Source organism: Artemia franciscana, chromosome 1 (genome assembly GCF_032884065.1).
Source record: "Artemia franciscana chromosome 1, ASM3288406v1, whole genome shotgun sequence".
NCBI classification, from domain to species: domain Eukaryota; kingdom Metazoa; phylum Arthropoda; class Branchiopoda; order Anostraca; family Artemiidae; genus Artemia; species Artemia franciscana.
In genome coordinates, this window is record NC_088863.1 from 21,605,433 (window position 1) to 21,625,604 (window position 20,172).

General features: G+C 36.9%; 1 protein-coding gene across 1 annotated transcript in view; it reads right to left on the bottom strand.

The window, feature by feature from the left end:
* Positions 1-64: 64 nt before the first annotated feature.
* LOC136026900 (splicing factor 3B subunit 4-like) overlaps positions 65-20,172 on the bottom strand; it is a 37,042-nt gene continuing 16,934 nt past the window's right edge. Inside the window, exons 4-7 of the mRNA XM_065703725.1 lie at positions 19,241-19,369; positions 15,356-15,745; positions 8,702-8,909; positions 65-472 (exon numbers count right to left, since the gene is read on the bottom strand). Of these exons, the coding sequence (XP_065559797.1) occupies positions 159-472; positions 8,702-8,909; positions 15,356-15,745; positions 19,241-19,369 (1,041 nt within the window). The 3' untranslated portion in view covers positions 65-158. The remainder of the gene's footprint in view (positions 473-8,701; positions 8,910-15,355; positions 15,746-19,240; positions 19,370-20,172) is intronic.

Below are 20,172 nucleotides of genomic sequence, written 5' to 3' on the forward strand. Positions count from 1 at the left end.
TAAGTATCTATCTCATAAACAATTCATCATGCCAAATTAGGGTGATTTCACTAGAATTCAAGTCTTGACATATGTAAATGTATATTGTCATTAATTAATGCTAATTTACAAAATTTCAAAAAGCTATAGCACTTCCCAGAAAAATTCTCAAAATATATCTATTTTGGAGGAAGGGGTGGCATTGGAGGCATGACCGGACGAGGAGGTGCTTGTCCTCCTCCCATTGGTGGAAGAGGTGGCAATGTTGGAGGTCTGGTACCAGGAGGAAGAGGTGGATTCATCGGAGGTGGAGGAGCCTGACCACCCGGTCCAGCTGTAGGGTAGCCAGGTGGCCTTGGTGGCAAAGGTAGTCCAGGTCTACTTGGCGGCAAAGGTGCTCCTGATCGGCTGCCTGGTGGACCAGAAGGCAAAGGAGGCATAGGTAACCTCCAGTGAGGTGGAGGTGGTAGACCACCAGGTGGCATCGGCATACCTAAAAACATAAAACCATATGACCTTGAATCAAATCCAACTGGAAGTTTACTAAACTATTTTTAAACTTATTCGGCCTTTCTTTCCCACGTTTCTCGTGAAATATTTGACAAGTTAATGATTAAACAACCCGGAAATGGGTTCAGTGGGCTTCTTTACAAATTGAATTAATTAGCTTATTCCAGGTTAGTAGCTGGAATTCTGTTTCAAAGACGGTGAAAGTCATCGTGGAAGAGAAAAGATCAACTAAATGAACGGAATTTAGATACGTATCAAATGCTAAACATCTACGCATGGCATTTATCTTATTTTAAAAGCAAATTAATTAATTACAAAATTCATAAATAATAAGAATCTAATGGATACAAATAGATTCACACAAAGCTGCCTTTCAAAGGTTCAAGTAGGATCAGATCAACTTCTAAAGTGCAGAGAAGTTTCGATAAAGAAGAAACAGTTAAACTGAATTTAATCGTAAATGGTAGCATAAGAATCACTTGAACTTTTTTAATGACTCTTTAAAATGAAGGGTCACTGCAAAAAGGGGGTTTGCGTATATACACTGTAGACTCAAGGCCTTTTTTAATGAGCGAAAAGTCAGTGTCTACTATTTATAATTTTAAAGCACCGTTAACTATAAAGAAACTACAAACAAAATTTATTATTCCTTAGAAGAGTCGTACATTTCAACAAAGGAATGTGTTTAAAGGTGGGATGGTTAATTAAAGAAATATAGTAAAATAGCCGAAACATAAAAAAATATAGTACCTTAAGGGGCAATACTTTTTGGAGGGGAAGGCAGGTCATTTTGCAGGAATACCCTGCAAATGGTATTCATGTCCTCAGGGTTTTCTAAGGAAAATGCTGCCGTAGGTCGAAATATTCTCATATTTTTTAAATAAGTAGGTTACAATAAGCCAACGATTCCTTATACAAAACGATTACAAAAACGATTCCTTATATGAATACCAACTTCGTTACAAATCTAACTTAAATAATAAAAACCATATAAGAACCCAGAATTTGATTCAGGTAGGGGAGGGATCAACTATGGAACAAGTATTGGCTAACCATTAAATAGTCAAAATGTTCACATTCATTTATTCCCAAAAACTTTATTCCTCTCCTGCTAAGACCTTTCTAATGGCTAAAATTAATTAGTTTGGAAAGTTTTCCTGGGTTTCTTGGTGTATCATTAATACCCACGATAAACAGAAAAAGTGCTGAAAGTAGTTCTCTCCTTTTCTTGAAATGCTGACATTTTACATCATGCAAGACAAGATACTAGGCTTCATACCCCATGCGCCTCAAGACAATGGTTTAAGCCCTGATGTTGTCAATTATTTGATTTGAGACGAGGGTCAGTAGTGTGACTCTAAGTTTATCCAGAGTCAATCCGGCTCCAAAGGGGTACCTGGACGAATCTACAGATTGTAAACGAAAAGGGTGTACGTAAGCATACGATCGCTGGACCTGAGCTCCTCATTGCACTACCTGACTGAAGAGCCATGAAACGGAGATTAGCACCTCCGGTTCGGGGTGTAAATTCTGGTACCGCATCCTTTGTTTTAACCTATAAGAGATAGTGACGAACGACCACATTACACAGCGAGAGAAAGGGGAGGGGGGGGGTCGAAACAGTGGACCTACTTCCTTTACTTACAGTTTTGCAAAAAAAGTACGGTTGGAAAACAGGTCAGAAGCTGGTTTTGAAGAGGATAAAAAAAAAAATCTCTTCTACACCAACCTTTTACTATTTTTTACAGAATAAGAAGAACGACTGTCTGAGCACTTTTTAAATCCGTAGCAGAAAAAAGATGGATAAAAAAAAGGCCGTATCCAGGAGAGTTAGAGGGTTTCACCCCCCCCCCCCTCACCCCAACAAAATCATGGATATGGTCATGGATCCAATAAGAGTTCTATTTCCCCGGTTTACTAAATTTGATCATCGCTAGTAGTCTCAATAAAGAAAAGAAAGACCTTGTTACAAAGAAAAATATTTAACGATATTTTAAAATATTTTCTCGACAAACTAAGATATACCGATTTTAACTTGTCAAGTCAAATTTTAGCATTCTTCAAGTTCCCTCTTCTAGTTGTGTAATTTACCAATCATTTCCCAAGTTTAATTGCGCAGGAAGAGAAAGTTCTTCTTTTGGTTTTTCAGCTGTTGGTCAAATTTCGAGGTAATTAAACTTACTAAACTAGTCTTAGTTCATATGAGCTAATTTCATGGCATTTAGATTCTATCTTAAATTTCAACGTCCTTCCCAGTGAAACCTAAATTTTCAGCGAAATTCAATCTGACGCTTTATTGATTCCAATCTTTTGTAAAACAAAGTAGCTTATTCAATATATCACAAAATTTGAAAAACAAATCAAAGAACTATTTATGAAAAACAACGTTAAAACCAGGTGACCGTTGCTTCCTGGGGAATTACTGATTAGAAATACTTAGTATAGGCAATTTGCAGTGCCCATGAAACAATGCACAGCGGGGGCAAGGCCGTATCCAGGGTAGGAAATGAGGGGGTGCTAAAATGTTTGAACCCCCCTCACAAAATTTTTGTCCAACTCACAAAAAGGTAACAAAATTGCATATAAACAAGTTTTTCATGCGTGTTTAGTTTTTTTTGTAGCCCCCACCCCCGAAAAAAAACTAGATACGGCCTTGGATAAAGAGTATTAGTAACCAAAAAACCTTAAAATGAAAAGCTGTATAACACTGACTATTTCTGAACTTAAAGAATCAGTAAAAACATTGCTCCTTGATTAGAACCTCGCCAATCCGCACAACAGCTACTTAATAAAGTTACTTCCAATTCAGGGCCGTAAGCAAGGGGAGCAGAGTAAACCACTGTTTCCGAAGTGTGGGTATTTTCGAATATTTTCCTATGGTTAACCTGTCTTTTTTACTGTTTCTTCAGATTCACCCTCCTCCCCAAGGTTTATTTTTACAGGCCTGATCCTGTCACTCAATATAACGTATAGACAGCATTATTAATCAATAAAAATAATAGATAAATAATAAATTATTAAAAACAAAAATAATCAATCAATAAAAATATAAGATATAATCAGCATTATTGATCAATAAAAATTCGCTTTATCTTTATTGCTTTTTTTCAATATTATTAATTACAGTACGAGTTGACTAAACAACTCATGCCAAATATAATTCAATGATAAAGATTACCAGCTTCAGACAGTGGATTTTTTTGGTCGTGTTAATTAAGATTTTTAAGGCTTTGTTTAGGCATGTATAAAATACATATATATATAATATATATATATATATTATATATATATATATATATATATATATATATATAAGCAAGAATTTACGAGATTTAATTTCGTCTTCCATAGTACCAGCAAATCTTGACGATCGATGCTAGTTCAGTTTCACAACTCTTTTATTTTATTTTTTATGATCTCTTAGTTTTTATTTTCGTAGTGTAACATTGTAACATTGTCAGTGCTAAAATATGCCACCAGGCATGTGCACTGGTTTGTCATATCTATCTATGAAATTGTTGCAAATAAAAAACTATCTATCCATCTATCTAAGAAATGTGGAAAATCCTTTGGTTTCAGCAGAGAAAAAAAAATCGAATCCTAAGCCTTGCAGATAAGAACAAGAGCTAAGAGCTCATATGGCACTTGTGACGAGGTCGGAAGAGCCGAGAGCTCATATGGTACGAGGTCGGAAGAGCCAAGAGCTCATTTGGACGAGGTCGGAAGAGCCAAGAGCTCATTTGGCACTTGTGAGAAGGTCAGAACCTAAAGTTAAACTTTATAGCACAAGATCCTTCTAAATATCAAATTTCATTAAGATCTGGTCACCCTTTCGTAAGTTACAAATACCTCAATTTTCAAAATTACCTCCCCCCTCCCAATTCCACCAAAGAGAGCAGATCCGGTCCAGTTATGTCAGTCACGTATCTTAGACAGGTTTCTATTCTTCCCATCCAGTTTCATCCTGATCTCACCGCTTTAAGTATTTTCTAAGATTTCCGGTCCCCCCAACTGTCCCCCCCCCAATTACGTTTGATCCGGTTGAGATTTAAAATAAGATATCAGAGTTACGAGGTCCTTCTAAATATGAAGTTTCATGAAGATCCGATCACTCCTTCGTAAGTTAAAAATACGTTATTTTTCTTATTTTTCAGAATTACCCCCCCCCCCCCCGCAATTGAGCGGATCCGTTCCAATTATGTAAATTACGTATGCAAGACTTTTGCTTATTTTTCCAACCAAGTTTCATCCCAATCCTTCCAATCTAAGGGTTTCCCATCATTTTAGGTCTCCCCACCCCAAACTTCCCCCAATGTCACCAGATCCGGTCAGGATTTAAAATAAGAGCTTTGAGCCACGATATCCTTCTAAAAATCAAATTTCATGGAGATCCAATCACCCATTCGTAAGTTAAAAATACCTCATTTTTTCTAATTTTTCAGAATTAACCCCCCCCCCCCAACTACCCAAAAGAGAGCGGATCCGTTCCGTTTATGTCAATCATCTATCTAGGACTTGTGTTTATTTTTCCCACCATGTTTCATCCCGATCCCTCCACTCTAAGTGTTTTCCAAGTTTTAGGTTTCCCCCTCCCAACTCCCCGCCCCCATCACCAGATCCGGTCGGGATTTAAAATAAGAGCTCTAAGACACGATATCCTTCTAAACATCAAATTTCATTGAGATCCGATCACCCGTTCGTAAGTTGAAAATACCTCATTTTTCTAATTTTTAAGACTTACTCCCCCCCTCCCAACTACCCCAAAGAGAGCAAATAAGTTCCGATTATGTCAATCATGTATCTGGGACTTGCGCTTATTTTTCCCATCAAGTTTCATCCCGATCCCTCTACTCTAAGTGTTTTCCAAGATTTTAGGTTTCCCCCCTCCAACTCCCCCCAATGTCATCAGACCCAGTCGGGATTTAAAATAAGAGCTCTGAGACACAATATCATTCCAAACATCAAATTTCATTAAGATCCAATCACCCGCTCATAAGTTAAAAATACTTCATTTTTTCTATTTTTCCGAATTAACCGGCCCCTTCTCCCCCCCCCAGATGGTCAAATCGGGAAAACGACTATTTCTAATTTAATCTGGTCCGGTCCCTGATACGCTTGCCAAATTTCATCGTCCTAGCTTACCTGGAAGTGCCTAAAGTAGCAAAACCGGGACTTTAGGTTTTCCCCCTCCAACTCCCCCCAATGTCATCAGATCCGGTCGGGATTAAAAATAAGAGCTCTAAGACACAATATCATTCCAAACATCAAATTTCATTAAGATCCAAATACCCGCTGATAAGTTAAAAATACTTCATTTTTTCTATTTTTTGCGAATTAACCGGGCCCCCACTCCCCCCCAGATGGTCAAATCGGGAAAACGACTATTTCTAATTTAATCTGGTCCGGTCCCTGATACGCTTGCCAAATTTCATCGTCCTAGCTTACCTGGAAGTGCCTAAAGTAGCAAAACCGGGACCGACAGACAGACCGACAGACAGACCGACAGACAGACCGACAGACAGACCGACAGACCGACAGAATTGGCGACTGCTATATGTCACTTGGTTAATACCAAGTGCCATAAAAAGTGAGCATTAGCCTTTATATATATATATATATATATATATATATATATATATATATATATATATATATATATATATATATAATTAGCGTCAATTTTAATTCGTTTATAATTAGACATAGTAAACTATAAATTATAGTTTAGCCAGTAGCCTATTTTATCATGAGAAATTAATTTTCTAATCGATTGTTACTTTCTCTTTAATTTTTAAAATCTTGCATATTCGAGTGAAAAGCAACTACTAATGAACGAGTCTTCATAGTTAACTGTCTAGTTTTCTTTTGGATCAACTAGGACCCAGCGTCTATGGGAATTTGACCCCATAGACTGGGGGGTCGACCCATTCGACCCCACATTTGGTTTTTGAAACAATATGTCAGAGAATATCACTAACAACTGTTAGTAACTGTGTTATTAGCGTCAACACCATTGTTATTACAGATTGAAATTAATATTTTTTGTTTCCTTGCAAGAATAAAAACAGAGGAAAGAAAATTTTTTATTTTGGTGTTTTAAGGCGGATAAAGCCTTTTGCACAAAACAGCTATACAGCACATTTATATACAGCACATATATATAGCCCTGATATCCTCCTACTGACACAACATCACCCCTTTACTCAGACCCTGTTCATACTGCCATCGCAAGGCGTGTCTTGGTCGACCTCTTTTGTATCTCCCTTCAGGGCACCAATCATAAATGTGCACGGGAGTCGATGCTCTGGTATACGAAGGACGCGGCCAAGGTATGCCCATCTCGACGGCGACCAATTGACCAATTCGCCAGCGAAATGGTTGATCAATTCGGTGGCGAACTTCTATCTTCGTGACCTTTCCCTGCCAAGATATGTTCAGTATTCTTATAAGACACATGTTTTCCAAGGCTAAAACGCGTTTCTCCAATTGGACATTTAGTTTCCAGCATTTCTAATGATAAGGCGGAGTTTCAAGCGCACAGAGTATTCCCTACTACGCCATATTGGTTTCAACTTATTAGAAACCGATGTAGCTTGTCCAATCCTTCTCGTGATTTCGTTGGTTACTTCACCATTATAATTAATCCACCTCCCGAGGTACTTAAATTCATTGACCTGTTCAATGATGATGTTCAGACATCATCTTGAAGAAAGTCGTACCCCCATTTTCAGCAGGCACACAACATTCACTATCTTCATGCAGTGCGATTTTCATTTTGACTAGTATATCAGGTAATCCGTTATAATTCAAAATCTTCCATAAGGAACACCTTTTCAAAATACGAAGCATGCATATTTTTTTTTTGTCCCATTCTCTGGACTCTTGAATCATTAGTCCAAGAATGAAAATAAGATCAGAGCAAGATCACCAGAGAAAAAGTTGGTGCGCCTCCAGTTATCACAGATTAGCGCATGCCCTTCTTGCTAAGTTTGACCAGTTTGCCCCTGGTCCAATCTTTTGGGACTGTTTCGTTATTCCAGACGATCACTAGGGGAGCAGTCTAAACAGTAATACAGGCTCCAAGGCATGACTTCAGCATCTCTGTCGTAATCCCAACGACTCATTATGCAAGTCCATTTTTCAATTTTTCACAGCTGTAGTCACTTCTTTAGTGCTGGGGAGGGGGGTCAGCCCCTACGTCAATTATTAAGAAAGGTCAGATTGACTCTAGACAAGGAGCAACTAAATTGTTTAGCGTTAATGAGCACAGAACGCGAAGAATTTCAAGCAATCAATTGGGACGAGACAACCAGCAATTTTGCAGAGGCTAAAGTAAGATTAAATACATGGAAAATGCTGTTGAAATTTGACATGCAAATTTTGGAAAACAGGGGAGGGGAGGAGGGCGCTTATCAAGATCTCTCTCCGGGCACGAGACAGACCAGAACCATCACTGCCTCTACTATGTTAAGATTCTGCCAATTATGCTAATTAATTTAATTAATATTGAGGTCATTTCTAAATGTCGGTTCTAATCTTCTTCGTCGATGCGTGTAATCGGTGTAATACAATTTATTTATCAAACAATCAACTAAATTCACGATCGCAAAAGAACTCAATTGATTGATCCCACAGTTTAGTTGCCAGCTTCGGCAATTTTGATTCCTTAGTCAAGAAACTATTGTACCTAGAAATGAAAAAAGATATTCGGTCGTCTCTCTTGAATTCAGTAAAGTTTTTCTATACTTATACGTATCCATGAAGCAGATAATTAGGTAATTAAAATCTCCACCAGCCTATGACCCCCCCCCCCCACTGAAAAAAATACTTGGTCCACCATTGATGGCATTTGAAACTGACAAATACCTTTCATAGCAACTCTTTTTGTGTAGTAAAAATATATATAAAAATATATATATATATATAAGAAAATAAAAAAGGGTAAAGGATACGAAACTGGACTTCACAGTCCCTACTGTCGGTCTAATATCCGTTTCTTAGACATTCAGCTAAGAGGTGCAATGGGAGGTTAGGAGTCAGTCATCCTGTGCTTTAACGCACCCTTCCTGTTTATCTTGCCCAGCTTTCTTCATGTACCCATTTCGAGCAGGGTCGATTCTGGCTAAGCTTATAGTCACTCTCAGAAAGAGAGAAAAAAAGACAGATAGAGAGAGAGAGAAAAAAAAAGAAGATAGAAATTAAAAACGCTTACGTCCGCCAGGAGGCATAGGTGGCATCTGCCAAGGTTGGCGTAAAGGTCCCGGTCCTTGAGGTGCTCCTGGAGGTAGTGGCACGGGCGGCCCTTGACCAGGCGGGAAGTTCATGTTTGGAGTTGGAGGAACCATACTTGGTGGCAAAGGAGGAGCTTGAGATACCTTTGGGACTGGAGCAGGAGATGGCTCTCCAGTATTTGCTGCTGGCTAGAAAAATCAGTATTTTAAGGTACTTTACGAGCACATCAGCATTTACAAACACAAGTTGCTACACAGTTATATAGGATAGATAAGAGCTATTTTTGCCAGTACTACTAGGAAATTTTTGTAGACTCGTCAAATCCGACCGGAAGAAGCATATTTTACTAAGCCTGGCCAAATTTCTTGCTCTTTTCTTTCGTGATCAGAAGCGTGGTATATAAAACAAAAAATATATTTCATACAAATATTTCAAAGACTCTTTAGAGTTGATTTTTATTCTATTTGCTATTTGACTTTATCTGGTAAATGTCAGAAAAAATTTCCAAGAAGAGGTTGACTGCTCAACAATTCAGTTCAGTTGGCATGATTAAGTAACATCAGGAACTACAAAGCACCCACGAACACATAAATTTATTCTGTGGTGGACGCCAAATTAAATATACATGCATATATATATATATATATATATATATATATATATATATATATATATATATATATATATATATATATATATATATATATATATATATATATATATATATATATATATATATATATATATATATATATATATATATATATATTTTATCTGAATCAGTATTGATTCAGAGTTCAATGTGTGAGGACCTCTTTTTGGATTGAACCTATCACTAATGTTTGGTAATGGATTATAGTCACTGCCTGACCCATAGCCAATATTTTCATAATAATTAATTCAGTGTCCAAAGAATTATAAATAAGCGGATTATTTTAAAAATTGAGTGAAAATTCCCTTGGGAACTGTGAATTCTCTTACTGATATTTTCATGACCTATATATGATATAGGTCAGGATTAAGCAGTTGCGAAAATAATTATAATTTCTGATATTAAAGACAATTGCGTTACGATAAAGGTGAGAGGAGAGAAGTAAGCAGAAGGGAGGGGGAGAGCTCCCTTACTTCTCTCGCAAGTGAACCATCAATCTAGAGAAAATGGTAACTGGTAATTGGCGCGAAGATGAACTTTTCTACAATCCTATCCTGTGCTTTGTACAGAAAAATCTTGCTAAAGGAGTTTCGCCCGAAGCGATAAAAGAGTACATGGCCGATTTCTTCGAGTCTTCCTCTCTTTGCGAGACCCGTAAATTGCTTTTTTTAAAGCTTTTTCCGAATGAAGTCCCATCGAAGCTTGTAGGAGCCAATGCTGCATTGAACTGTGCTTCGGACATTATTTCTTCGCTTTTAAAGTGCAATTCCCAGAACATGAAGCTTCCTGACTTTGTTATCAAATGTCCCAGCGAAGTGCCAATAATCTCTGTTGATGCCTTCAGTACACTCAGTGCCAAGGTGAGCTCTTGTCTTGAACAGCTGCGTGATATTGCGTCCAAGGTTACTGAGGGAGAGTCTAAGCTTGTAACCCCTACTCAAAATGCAAAAAAAACGTCCTACGCTGTCGTTGTAAGAAACCCACCCCCGGAGCTCAGCGACCCTATCCTTCGCATGAAGAAGCTCGAAACGTTGGATTGTCACGACGGGATCGTGACTCTGAAATCTAAGCCACACAGCAGAAGCTGGGTTGTGATGGTACGTGATAAGCGCTCAGCCGACACGCTGGCTGCAGCTGTTACTAGCTCCATTCCAAGCGTTGAAACCAAAGTAATTGATAAAAAGCTTTCAGCAGTTGTCCATGAAATACCCCATAACTATTCAAGAGCTGATTTAGAGGCCTCAGTAGAGGGACTTATTAGTGCTAATCAAATCGGCAATTCTCGCACTTTTCGCCTCGAGTTTATCGACAAAGACGCTCTGAACACGGTACTGGAGTCGGGAATCCGTATTGGGTACAATATTTTTCACACTAAGCCCTTTCAATTCATTCCGCGTCGAGGTTTTCGCTGTCAAAGTACTCATCACCTGATTGGAGCTTCTCCCCGCTCACCAGCACATCCCAAGTGTTCCAGATGTTCTGGCCCTCATGTGAATTCCTAGGAAAACTCTTGCCAAGCCTCACCAAAAAAAGCAAATTGTACTATGCAACGTAATTTTTAATCTGAAATACAAAGTTCTCGATCCGCTCTCAACAATGCTAATAAATGAATGCTCAAACTCCGTTTAGCTTTGTGTCCCTTAATATTAATGAACAAAAGACAAGGATCTACTGATTAGTGAGCTGCTTGAAAATGATACTGTGTTTTTACAGGAGCACCTTCTCTCTAAAGTGAATGTTGATAGCCTAAAGCGTTTTCGGACCCATTATACCTTCTTGAGAGCCGCCCAGAAAACCCGTGGTAGATCATCAGGAGGTCTGGCCATCTATTTCAGACACAAGACTCAGCCGATATTATTGCAAAGCGACGCTAACATCTTAGCGATAAAATGTGGTGATACCGCATTTATAAACATTTATTTCCCCTTTAATAAAAAGACTGTGCAGTCATTGTCTAGTTTTTCACAAGCATGTAATCGCCTACGAACACTACTTAGCGACCTTTCAAAACAAAATACCAAATGGGTTCTCGCCGGCGACATGAACACTCGCTTATTATCTAATTCTGACCGATCTGAAATCTTTCTTGATTCACTACCCGGAAGATTCCATCTTTTTGATAAAGATCTTCTATTTACTTATATTCACAATCGTGGTGGTCTTACTTTCAACCTTGATCATGTAATTGTGTCATATTCAACTCTACTTTCATCAATAGTTCATGTGGACGACTACGAAATCGACGGCGATCATTTACCAATCACGTGCCAACTATCTTGCTCCATGGCGAGCTCTGTGCAACGTAACTCTCTCAAGTGGTTCTCAAAGTTAAATTGGGAAAATACCAATGTTCCACTGTATGTATTGACATTGTCCCAGTTATTATTATCTATTGAAGTGCCTTTCCACTTATTGCAAATACCTGTACGTACAACTTCAACTCGGATAGATATCAACTCGTATTATCAGCAAATAGTGTTCTGTCTTAAGTCTGCCGCTAAAAAAGCTGTCCCCTCTGAGCGCGTGCGAATGGGTACTCACAATCCCTTTTGGAAAGTTGATCTTAAAGTGAAGATGGCTAAACAAAAAAATAAGTTCTGGCTCCGTATGTGGATAGCTATCGTCCTCCTTCTGGTTCAGTACATCAAATAAAACAGAAAACCAAACGAGAGTACAAATATTCCTTGTGTAGAGCGAGACTGAATGCCTAGGATGGTCCTTGTGACAAGAAATCCTGGGATCGTGTTATAAACAGTGTAAAGTTTTCACCTCCAGTTAATTAGTCTCTTCGGCTATGTGACTTCGTTTCTCATTATAAAAATATTTTGCTTTCATTTAATATTAATCTCGAAAATCATTTTACAAAGCTTGTCAACTCAATCCTCCCAATTCGTATCAACCGGTGGAATCTGGTGTTATACTCCGAGCTCTTAAGCAAGTGAATAAGTCTGAGTCTCTCGAAAGTGATGGTCTTTGCTTCAAGTTTTTTGCTTATGATTGTCCTGAACTGCTGAAGCATTTCCAGTTATTGTTTCAGATGGGTTTGGCACAGTCCGTTGCGCAAGATAGTTTTTTGTCCGGTTTTATATATCCCATAGTCTAGAGGGGTAAAGACCCCAGTGCTTGCTCTAATTACCGTCCTATCACTGTGTCTTGTTTTGTTAGTAAGCTATTTGAATATGCACTGCTACCGGCCATTAACTCCAAGTGCAATTTTACGCCCTTCCAGCTTGGTTTTAGAAAAGGTATGGGCTGCGGTCAAGCTCACCATATTGTGGGTCGGCTAATGAAACAAGCTGTTGGTCAAAAAAGTCCCCTGTATTGTTTGACTGTTGACATATCTAGTGCTTTTGACAATGTAATTCATTTAAATGCTTTGTTTTCTCTAGCAGCCTCAGGTGTTAACCTTTCCATTGTTTCCGTGCTTAAGTATTGGTATGCTAATTCTTCAGTTAGGGTGAAGTGGAATGGTACTGTAGGGGAGTATATTCCTGTTAAAAAAGGCGTTAGGCAAGGTGCCGTGTTATCCCGGAGCATATTTAAATGTGTCTTCAACCGTCAATTTTTTACAATGATAATTTAGGCATTAGCCACGTTGCATATGCTGATGATGTTCTGCTTCTTAGCCGGACAAAACATAGTCTAATTGCCAACTTTGACGGGCTTTCAGCCGCACTATCCACAGTAGGCCTTTCAGTTAATGCCTCCAAATGTGAGTTTTTGTGTTTCGGGAGTCCTCCACCAGCATCACCTCTTTGCTTGGGTTCTTCAACTATACCATGTTCAGCAAGTATTAAATAGTTGGGTCTCTCTTTTTACACGTCACTTTCGTCAACTTGCTCCGCTATTATGTCCAACGTGCTGAAAAGTCTGCGGGTTGGTTACGGAAAAAATTCACCAAATCGTGGTCGGTATAACCGAAAAGGACTATGCCGTCTTTATTCTAGTTTTTATGCCCCTGCTGTTTTTTACCTTTCTGGTTTTGCTTTCCTCCTTCGCAAGAAGGATACAAAGAAAATACGCTCATGATATTTTCAGTATTGCAAGTATTTGCTGCGTCTGCCTCGGTGGTATCGGAATCATACAATCGTTTCTAAATTTGACATCGTTGATGCGCCCTCGCGACTGAAACATTTATCTAATGATATATCTCTTAAAAATCAGCAAATGATTGGTGTTTTTGACCCTCTTTGGCCATTTTTTGAATTGAGGTAATTTATTTATGTTGTATGTTGTTATGCTTTTATGTTATTTATGTTGTTATGTTTTTTTTTCTTTTTTTGTGTGTTTACTCCACAGTTTAATGTATTTCGTGGGTTATAAATAAATTATTATTATTTATTATATATATATATATATATATATATATATATATATATATATATATATATATATATATATATATATATATATATAAATTATACACGGGAAAAATTTCAAAATTTAAGAGCGGTGGGGCTCGAAGTCTTCCCCCCATATATAAGTAGTAACTTCACGACAGGCTTTAACAGTCGTATTATCATTAATGGCGAAATTATAACTAGTGGAAAATTATTAGAATTAAAATCAACTTATTCGACTATGGTGAAATAGTCAAGAGCCATGGCTAATTGGAGAAAAAGCCAAGACAGATACTCTGAGTGAGAGGCAACCGAGAGGCAATCATTTCACTTGTTGATAGATAGTCTATCATCCATCCATTCTAGGGCAGAAATAAGATAGATAGGCTTTGAGTAAGAGTAATTCAAATAGCCTATCAGTTCTATCAGCCATTTGGATACCCCAAATAAAATGTTTCCTATGATTTATGAGTGGCCATACCCACAAGACTGGTAGGCAATTGGGCAACTGAGATCGTTCATATTATCTGAGCTTTGTCTACTGGGAAAGACTATGGGAATCGCAATGGTGATGACCGGGATTTTTGGGCTAACAACGTCCGCTAGACTTGTATGCAAAACGGGGCATGAATTCACTTGGACTCACAAATAAACAAGTGATCTAAACCTAATAGGGCCCGAACGCCTAGAGTCTCGAGGGAGCTACCGAGTTATAGGATTGACACACTACCGACAAGTCCCATGGATTTGCCGGCAAACGGGGAGTACTATACAAAACGGGGGACTGAATTCGCTTGGACTCGCTGGCGAAAAAGCGACCTAAGCCTAATAAGGCCCGCCCACATAGAGTCTCAGGCGAGCGATCCAATTTAAAAGCTCAAACAGGTACACTTACGTAAAATTAATTAAATATTGGTTGACCGACAAGTCGCGTGGGCTCGCAGGCAACCATACGACCCAAGTCTAATAGAGTCTGCCTGCCCTCTTGCTGTCCCTCTTGTTTGCAAAGCTTAGTTCTGCTTGCCTTCTTGTTTCTAATTGCAGTAACTCGGCAAGCCAAGACCGTATGTAGACTTTTTGATCTTTGGGTTAACAAAAAACCTTAAAAATGCGTTTATATGCATTTTTTGTTACTTTTTTACGAGTCAAATAAAAATTTCAGGGGGTGAGGGGATTCACCGCCGGTAACCTCTCCCCTCCCTTGAGCCAAGCTATTCCCTTTTCATTGATATTCTCACCTTTCATCAAGCGGTCACAGAAAATTTACTAAAGCTGACAGCTCAGTAGTTTATCCGAAACTGACAAATAACGTAACCAAATCAAGGGTGTAAACAAGTAAAAAAGTTTCAGTTCTATCTAAAAAAAATAAAGTGACATGAGCAACCACACAGAAATCAAAATAACCTGGCCCCCTCCCCCTCTCCAGTCCGAACCGTTGAACCTGTCCAAACTTTTGGATATAAAGCCTTTCAGAGATGCCTCCAGTCTGCTTCTCCTGAGACAGTGTCTAAATGAATATTAGTGAAAATCATCTCGCACATCCCCCCTCTTCCTTTTTTTTTGTCTGACGAAAATAACAAATCAATGATACAGTAAGTAAACAGTATGAAATAAGAAGCTATAAGAAAGGAAAAATCCTTACAACTGGAAGCGGTGGTAGAGGCGGCAACGGTGGCTGTGCACCCCCAGCAGGAGGTAGGTTGAATGGAGGAGGTATGCCCAGTCCCCCAGGTGGTACTGGAGGGGGAGGTAGCGGAGGTGCACCGCCTGCTTGAGGTGTAGGTGCATCTGCAAATAAGCTATGAGGTTTATCAGCCTGAGAAAGCGGATTTTGAGCAGCAAGTAGTCTCTCAGCAGCTGAACCATGTCGTTCCCCTTTAGAATCTTTCTTGAAAGCATAAGATATAGTGATGGGTCTGTTGCAAAGATACTGCCCATTCATTGCTTCTATTGCAGCATCAGAAGCTTCAAAACTTGCATAATTAATGAAAGCGAACCCTTTGGAATTACCAGTTGATATATCACGCATTATCTAGAATAGAAAATTGTGTTAGTATACATCACATCACTTTAAAATAGATCGCTAAAACTTGACCTGACTGACACTTCTTGCCATTCTAATATATTCACAATGCCTTTATTTAAGAGAATCAGGAATTGTTTCTTTTCTTAAAGAAATCAAGAACTTTTTCGGATAATCCACTATAAGATAGAACTTCAGGGACTTTGTAAGGGGAAAGGTAAAAAAATACATACATATATATATATATATATATATATATATATATATATATATATATATATATATATATATATATATATATATATATATATATATATATATATATATAAAAATAAGTTGTCTGTGTGTGGATCTGTGGATGGATCAGGTGACGTCATGTTTGTCCGCATATGACGTCTGAATTATTTCACACTAATACAAAAGAAGAAAAAAACTAAAAAAGGTAAAAACTACAAAAAAAAACTAAAAAGAAAAAAAACTAAAAAAGCTAAAAAACTAAAAAAAGGTAAAAATCTAATAACTAAAAAAAAACTGAAAAAAATAAAAAAAGGCAAAAACTACAAAAAAAATAAAAACTAATAAAAAAAGTAAAAAAGCTAAAAAACTAAAAAAACTAAAAAAAACTAAAAAAAGGTAAAAAACTAAAAAAAACTAAAAACTAAAAAAGAAAAAAACTAAAAAAAAGGAAAAAACTGAAAAATAAAAGAGAAAAAGAAAACTAAAAAAATATGAATAAATATATATAAAAATAAGTTGTTTGTGGGTTATGTCTGTCTGTCTGTCTGTCGAGTGACGTCGTGTTTGTCCGCATATGACGTCTGAATTATTTCACACTAATACAAAAGAAGAAAAAAAACTAAAAAAGGTTAAAACTACAAAAAAAACTAAAAAGAAAAAAAACTAAAAAAAACTAAAAAAAGGTAAAAAACTAAAAACTAAAAAAAAAACTGAAAAAACTAAAAAAAGGCAAAAACTAAAAAAAAACTAAAAACTAATAAAAAAACTAAAAAAGCTAAAAAACTAAAAAAACTAAAAAAAGGTAAAAAACAAAAAAAAAATAAAAACTAAAAAAGAAAAAACCAAAAAAAAGGAAAAAACTGAAAAATAAGAGAAAAAGAAAACTAAAAAAATATTAATAAATATAAAAAATATAAATATAAATATAATATAAATTAGCAATCAACAAAGCACCGAGACACAAATGACGACCGGGACACAGGGAGTATAAATGACGACCAGGACATAAGTAAAAAAAAAACTAAAAAAACTAAAAAAATGGTAAAAACTACAAAAAAACTAAAAACTAATAAAAAAACTAAAAAATCTAAAAATCTAAATAAACTAAAAAAGAAAAAAAAGAAAAAAGGAAAAAAATAAAGGAGAAAAACAAAACTAAAAAAAGAATGTATATACAGACCGGGACACCGGGATACAAATGACGACCGGGACACAGGGAATATAAATGACGACCGGGACACAGGGACATAACTACAAAGGGGACGCCGGGGTGCAGAGGGGGATATATAAATGACGATGGCGACTCAGGGAATGGTCGATTAGCAATCACCATCAACAAAGCTCAAGGGCAATCATTAGAATCATGAGGTATAGATCTGAATACGGATTGTTTTCCCATGGACCATTATATGTTGCATGTTCAAGAGTCGGTAAACCTGACAATCTATTTATATGCACAGACAATGGGACAGCAAAGAATGTTGTATATTCGCAAGTTTTACGTAGTTAAAAACATATATATATATATATATCTATCTATATTCACAGGTGGGACATAGGGACACAACTACAATGGCGCGTAACTAATATGGCGCGTAACGACTTACGCGCGCGGGGGGGCTTGGGGGGGGGCGCGAAGCGCCCCCACCAACTAGGTGTTGGGGTGGCGCGAAGCGCCACCCCAACAGCTAGTATATATATATATATATATATATATATATATATATATATATATATATATATATATATACAAAACTTAAATTAAAGTTGAAAAAAGAATAGCAATTTTATAGCAAGATTTGAGTTGGATTCGAAAACTATTTGAGATACTGCAAGACTCAGTTAAGTTGACAGAAATTTTTGCAATTTCAAAGCATTAAATCAAGATAGTACTTTTAGACTTAGGAGTTAGAATTGAAGCGAATTGGAGTTTTAGTTTTTTTTTGGAGTTTTAGTGTTACTCTTTGATCTAGAGCTTTATAAAGAACAAGAGCCAGATTTTGTGAATATTATTTTTTCTTCTTTAGCCCCAGCAATGTGACGAAGCAAATTTTGGCTTAATTTGAGAATGAATTGGGGCACTTGGACGTTGTAATGATGAGTCCATATTTGGACGACTAAGTGATTTTGATTGATCAGTTAATAAATGAAAATGAGTCTTCACACACTGGGTTAAGACAAACTAATTTTGAATTATTTAATTTTAGTGTTTCATGAAGACCAGGAGCTTAATTTTATCATTTCTATTTTTCTTTTTTTGTCCTCAGCAATATGGCAAAGCAAATTCTGTCTTTGGGTTGAGAATGAATTGTGGCACATGGATTTTGTGTTGATGAATCCATATTTGGACGACTAAGTGATTTTAAATGATCAGTTAATGAATGAAAATGAGTCTCAACGGGAATTATTTGTTGGGGCCGAAACTAAACTAGATTAAGAAAGTTTAATTTTGAATTATTTATTTTAAGTGTTTTATAAAGAACAAGAAATTTATTTAATCAATTCTTTTTTTTCTTTATCCTTTATCCTTTTTTTTTCTTTGTCCCCAGGAATGTATCCGACTTCATGAGTGGAAATGTGTCTTAACCTAAATTCCTTGTAGGGTTCAAAATTAAACTGGATTAAGAGAAATTCACTAAGTGACGATATTCCAACATAGCTGGATCAACAAAGTAACCAGTGATTTCTTGAACTAAATTCAAACTCACGCATTAGCTAAGGTATTCAGTAATTACTGAAGGGACCTAAAACTATTTTTATTTCCTTTCATCGAATTGCAAGCCAAATTCACCTGGGTTTCTTTTCATTCTTAGCTTTAAACAGGGACTTGAAAGCTCCCTTAAAAGACCAGAAAAGATTGGTCTTTCCCAGTTATGACTGAAAACGAAAAATTCAATTTTAGGGACATAACTTAACAGGCACTTGTCAAAACACGTTTTTCTGGACTATATTCACGTTTACACCCTACAGAAAAATCAACGGCAAAATAAGGGAGGGGGGCAAATTTGTCATTTTTTAAAATGAAAATACAAAAAAATTAATCCACGCGGCGGCGTTAAGCTCAGATATGGTCAACTGTAGAGATCAGTAATTTTCTGTAATGTAAGCAGCAATGCAGCGTAATGCCCTGAACGTTTTCGAGACGGGTGTGGTACTCAAAACAAGCGCTATACCCAACTGGGCGACTGAGTGTAATAAATAATATCTGCAGAACACCATAGAATTATGTTAAGATAGTGGAGTTAATAGTCATGAATCAAAATTTACTTTGGGGGTTTGCAGAATGACTCCAAAAGCTGAGAAAGTGTCATATAATAGCTTTTCGTCCACTTCAGGGTCTAAATTGCCAATAAAGATATTTGCTCCAATGTCCAAAGTTTTCTGATGATTTGATGCCTAAAAGAAAAACAAAAACGTAAATTTACATTCAAATTATTATTCAGTTAGCTTCATTATAGCCGTCTAGAAATCTGTCACACTCTCAGACTTTATAATTTAAATAGCCTAAGAGCATGTACCATACGCTTCCGTATGGATGGACCATACGCTTCCAGAACATTAATCATATTTCTGTTCATGCAATAAGAACTTCAAAGAACCAGACACAATATCTAGTTTCAGTTATATTGAAATAATTATCGTCAGACAAATTAGACAACCATTTCAAATAGCATAACAAACAGAGACGTTAATGATTCTTCCAAACCTGAAGTGACTTGCTGACTGCCGTAATGACATAAGGGGCACACAGTCAATCTTTTTTCGTTGAAGTCTTATTTTACTTACATGTTATTTACATACATGTAAATAACATGAAGCAACAACATTGTACATGATATTACAGTAGCAGAGTACTAAGACTTGCAACACTCATGACTCTTGCACATAATCACAAAGGATGTCTTCAATCAAGGTCTGTCTTGGCTACAAGCCAATCACATGCCATGAGCAATTTCTAAGGTAGGCACAGTGCAGAGAGGGCTTTTAAACATGTAGCCAGAAAAACTTAAAATGCACTACCTCATCTACATTTCACTTACCCAAAAACATACATACATACATACGAAGTCCCTATAATATGTAGTATTTTTCACAAGAAAAGTTTTTTTTAGTTCTTATATGTATGCATTTGTGTATCTATTATGTAAAACAATATGACATGTATAACTTGTTTCATAGTGGCTATACTGACTTTTTCA